This window comes from Pinus tabuliformis, chromosome 8 (assembly GCF_031772625.1).
Source record: "Pinus tabuliformis cultivar Carrire ecotype Pingquan chromosome 8, CPIR1, whole genome shotgun sequence".
NCBI classification, from domain to species: domain Eukaryota; kingdom Viridiplantae; phylum Streptophyta; class Pinopsida; order Pinales; family Pinaceae; genus Pinus; species Pinus tabuliformis.
In genome coordinates this window covers 335,385,472-335,389,738 of record NC_142294.1, presented here as the reverse complement: position 1 = coordinate 335,389,738, position 4,267 = coordinate 335,385,472, and the positions used below count along the sequence as shown (strand labels likewise).

The 4,267-nt window shown below is 30.0% G+C and overlaps 1 protein-coding gene across 1 annotated transcript; it reads left to right on the top strand.

Annotated features, from left to right (window-relative positions):
- Nucleotides 1-567: 567 nt before the first annotated feature.
- Nucleotides 568-2,691, top strand: LOC149235501 (putative pectinesterase 11). Its single transcript, XM_089368565.1, has 5 exons — nt 568-845; nt 1,068-1,239; nt 1,529-1,717; nt 1,808-2,043; nt 2,481-2,691. The coding sequence occupies exons 1-5, from the start codon at nt 568-570 to the stop codon at nt 2,689-2,691; spliced, it is 1,086 nt and encodes a 361-aa protein (XP_089224691.1).
- Nucleotides 2,692-4,267: the final 1,576 nt, after the last annotated feature.

The window sequence follows — 4,267 nt, the reverse complement described above, 5'->3', positions numbered from 1 at the left end:
AAAACAGTTGGCATGGCCAAGCCGTGGAGAATAGCTCGATTGACTTTTCTATGGCTGCTAATAGAAACCATGGAACAATTTAAATAGAAAGAAAGATGAAAAGGCGGAAACCATGGGTCAATTTAAATAGAAAGATTGTTAGCTGCAGAAAGTTGTCTTAGAATGTAATTTAGAAAATATTGAATTTAATTGTATATTTTACAAAATTTTATTGATAATAATGTCCATTGTTTAACTTCGATCTTATTGGTTAGATTTTGAAATATTTTATTGCTCTCTTCATTAACTCTGACTCACTCTGACTACGACTCTGGCCTTTGAAGTATTGGGGGGTTAGAATAGATTTACAAATAATAGATTTCCCACCAATATACTGAAACTTTAGATTTTCTAGCTTTTTATTTAAATCTTCATTCTGAAATCACTGTGTCAGTTAAGAGTTTTGCTAAAATATCTAATATTTTATTCCAAATCTGATTTTAATCTATTGTTGTTTTAATACTTATGGCCTACTATAAGAAATTGTTTGTGCAATGTTTGTTTCTGACACTGTTTCATGCATTATTCATGCATTATGCTTATTCTATTGGCACCGTATCTAAGCGCTATACTGTGAGAGACAATTATTGGATAAAGGATTTCCATGAATCTGGATATGTCAGCACCGTACAGAAAAGGTTGGCTCTACACGATAATTCTTTTACTTATACTGATGATGTTCTTGTTTTGACGGTGGACAAGGATAAAAATAAAGGAAATTACACAACGGTACAAAGCGCCATTGATGCAGTTCCAAAACATAACAGCAAACTCACTTTGATTAGTATCCAACCTGGAATTTATAGGTTAGTAGGCAATGAACCCAAATCTTAAAAGGATCGTAGGTTTATACAACTAGAAATTTCAATCATCTTTGATTATATATATATATATTTTTTTTTCATTAATTGAAGATAGAAATAATTCATGGGTTCTGATGGAAGACATTAGAGATAGAAATAAGAACATTAATTAGTTTTTCTGGGAGTTGTGAAATATTGAATTGTATCTTCCTTAAATGTTATCAGGGAGAAGGTGAATATTCCTGCAGATAAGCCATTCATAATTATGAGTGGCAGTGAAGCTGACAATACTATTATTACTTGGAATGATCATGCTGATAGTGAAACCGGGACTTTTTCATCTGCATCTATGTCTGTCGATGCTTCCGATTTTAATGCCCAATATATCACATTCCAGGTATTTGATTATAACTTCTCAAATTCCTCGTATATGATTGCTTATAACTTGTTACATTCTCGTTGAGAGTTTCTGGAAAATACTCTCAACGAGAATGTTTGAGGTTGAGATTTCAGGTAAATACTTTATTTATTATTAATGAAGTTTACTATTCTTAAAATTTAGTACCAGGTGAAGTGTTCACCCAAAATATAAAGTTTTCAAACATAATACACAGGTTTGTGGAAATTTTCAACTTACTGTATACTAACTATAGAAATATACATACCATAAAACTTGTAACACGAAGAATTCGTATGGTCCCGGAGCTCAAGCTGTGGCTCTAAGAATTTCCGGAGATCGGTCTGCATTTTATGAATGCAAAATTCTAGGTTATCAGGACACTTTGTATGATGATTTTGGAAGGCATTACTTTAAAAAATGTTTCATTGAAGGAGCCACTGATTTCATATGCGGTGATGGGCAATCAATCTATGAGGTAAACTAAAGCTAATCATAATCAGTATTTAGATTGTTTTACTGTTTCAAAAGTCATAGATATCATATCTTTGTTATCATCTTAACGCAGACATGCCATCTGCATGCAATCCCTAAGAGCGTTGGCGCAATTACAGCTCAGAAGAGATCCTCTCCATCGGGAGTGTCAGGGTTCAACTTTATTAACTGCAGTGTAAATGGCTCTGGAATGGTGTACCTCGGCAGGCCATGGGATGCTTTCGCAAGAGTGGTGTTTGCCCGTACGTACTTTGATGACATTATCTTTCGTCAAGGATGGGACAACTGGAACGATAGCACCAAAAATAAGTAAGACACTGTTCTCTTGCCAGCAGAAAGAATACACATGGTCCATGCATGGGTAATCACTATTCTCTTGCCAGAAGAAATAATACACATGGTCCATGCATGGGCAATCACACATCTAGTTTAAGGTTGGTTGTTTGGAGAAGTATTTTGGTTTTCATATAGATTTCTTGGAATTTGGGTGATGAATTTTTACATTGGAAATGTTTTAAGGGTTTTTTTAGAGTGATGGATTTATATATACTAAAAAAATTAGTTTAAACAATAAAAAAAATTGACCATAAAATTTTAGCCAGTCAAAAGTCCAACTCAAACTCCAAAAAAATCTCACATATAGATATAATTCTTTTATTTAACCCTAATGAATACATAACTAATTAGATTGATCTGAGCAAACATATTCGAATGTTACTGATATTGATTCTCTTTCTGTTTTGCAGGACCGTGTTCTATGGGGAATACAAATGCTATGGTCCTGGAGCAAACAGGACTGGAAGAGTTCCATGGTCGCATAACCTCACTGACGTCGAGGCCAAGCCATTTTTGAGTAAAAATTTCATTAATGCTGATCAATGGCTACGAAAGTTGCCATTTCACCTGAATAACTCTATTGAATTGAGCCCAGAAAATCGCTTAACCACCCTCCGGTGACACACAGCGTTTCATGGCCGCCGTAACCACTGTCTAATAACATGTGGTTTTCGCAAGCATCTCATTCTTCATCATTTCATTCCGTGAAATCATTTACTATGTTGTTTGAACGGTGTGGTTGCACAGTTCATTTTCTCTTTTGTTGGGATTAAATTAAGTTTTTAGCTTTGTTTGTAGTCCGTTCTTACTCATTACTCAATAATATAAACCTTCCAATCCAGAAGTTAAAAAAAACTGGTGTTTTGGAAAGCAATACAACTTTTTCACAATATCATCATGTATACTTCCAAACTATATAACCATCACATATAATACTAGCTTTTCCACTATATTCATTCCTTCCTGGTCGGTACAGGATCACAGCTAATTTAACGATGATTCTAGTAGAGAATAGTAATAAACTTATATATTGGTAGAGAATCTTATTTCATTCACGGTAAACATAAATACAAGAGCCTTCTCTAATTTTCAGAAGTTCCTAAATGGTCGGCCTTATTATCTCTTAATCTTATTCTGACATATTACCTAAATACAAATGAACGAAGTTTACGAATGCGGAAGTTAAGTACATCGATCTATTCTAATCCACCAACGACTTACCAATTTTAAACTTCGAGGACATTTTATTTCATTTTCATACTACTTTTTCTAAGTTTTACAAAACTCATTTCAATTATTTAATGAAAGTATTTAAAAGATTTTTTAATCCTTCTTAATATATTAAATTATGAGTAGATTTTTATAAATCTATATTAATTCTGTGTAACGGTATTTTTATATTTAATTGTCATTTACATTTTTTTTAATTTTTGGAATGTTTTTAATTTTCATAATAGCTATTTAAATTATTTAAACAATTTTTTTAAATGCTGGAAAACTTTTAGTTGTTTTTTTAATATAATTTTTATACCATTCAAAAACCTTGGTTAATTTTAATAACTTAAATTGTGATAATAGTCTTATTAAGCTCACCAATTTTAAACTTAGACGTGCTATTTCATTTTTTAAATAATTTTTCTAATTTTTATAAAACTTAACCATTGTTAATTTTAATAATGGTCTTATTAAGCTTACCAATTTTAAACCTAGACGTTTTATTTCATTTTTGAACTACTTTTTCTAATTTTTATAAAACTTATTTCAATTATGTAATGAAAAAATTTAAAATATTTTTTATCTTTCCTAATATTAAACTATGAGTAGACTTTTATAAATATGTATTAATTCTGAATAACCATATTTTTGTATTTAATTATTATTTATAATTTTTTAGTTTTTAAGAATGTTTTTATTTTTTATAATAGTTATTTAGATTATTTAATTTTATTCTTTAATGCTACTCATGGAAGGAAAAGTTTTAGTTATTTCTTTTTAATATAATTTTATACCATTAAAAAAGCAATATAAAATTGTTATTTTTTAATAATTTAAATTGTGGAAATATTTTTATATTTAACTGCTTAGCTATCTTAAACTTAAATACGTTTCATTTCAATTTTAAATTACTTTTTCTAATTTTTATAAAAAAACATTTCAATTATTTAATGAAAGGCTTAAAAAATATATTTTTAGATTT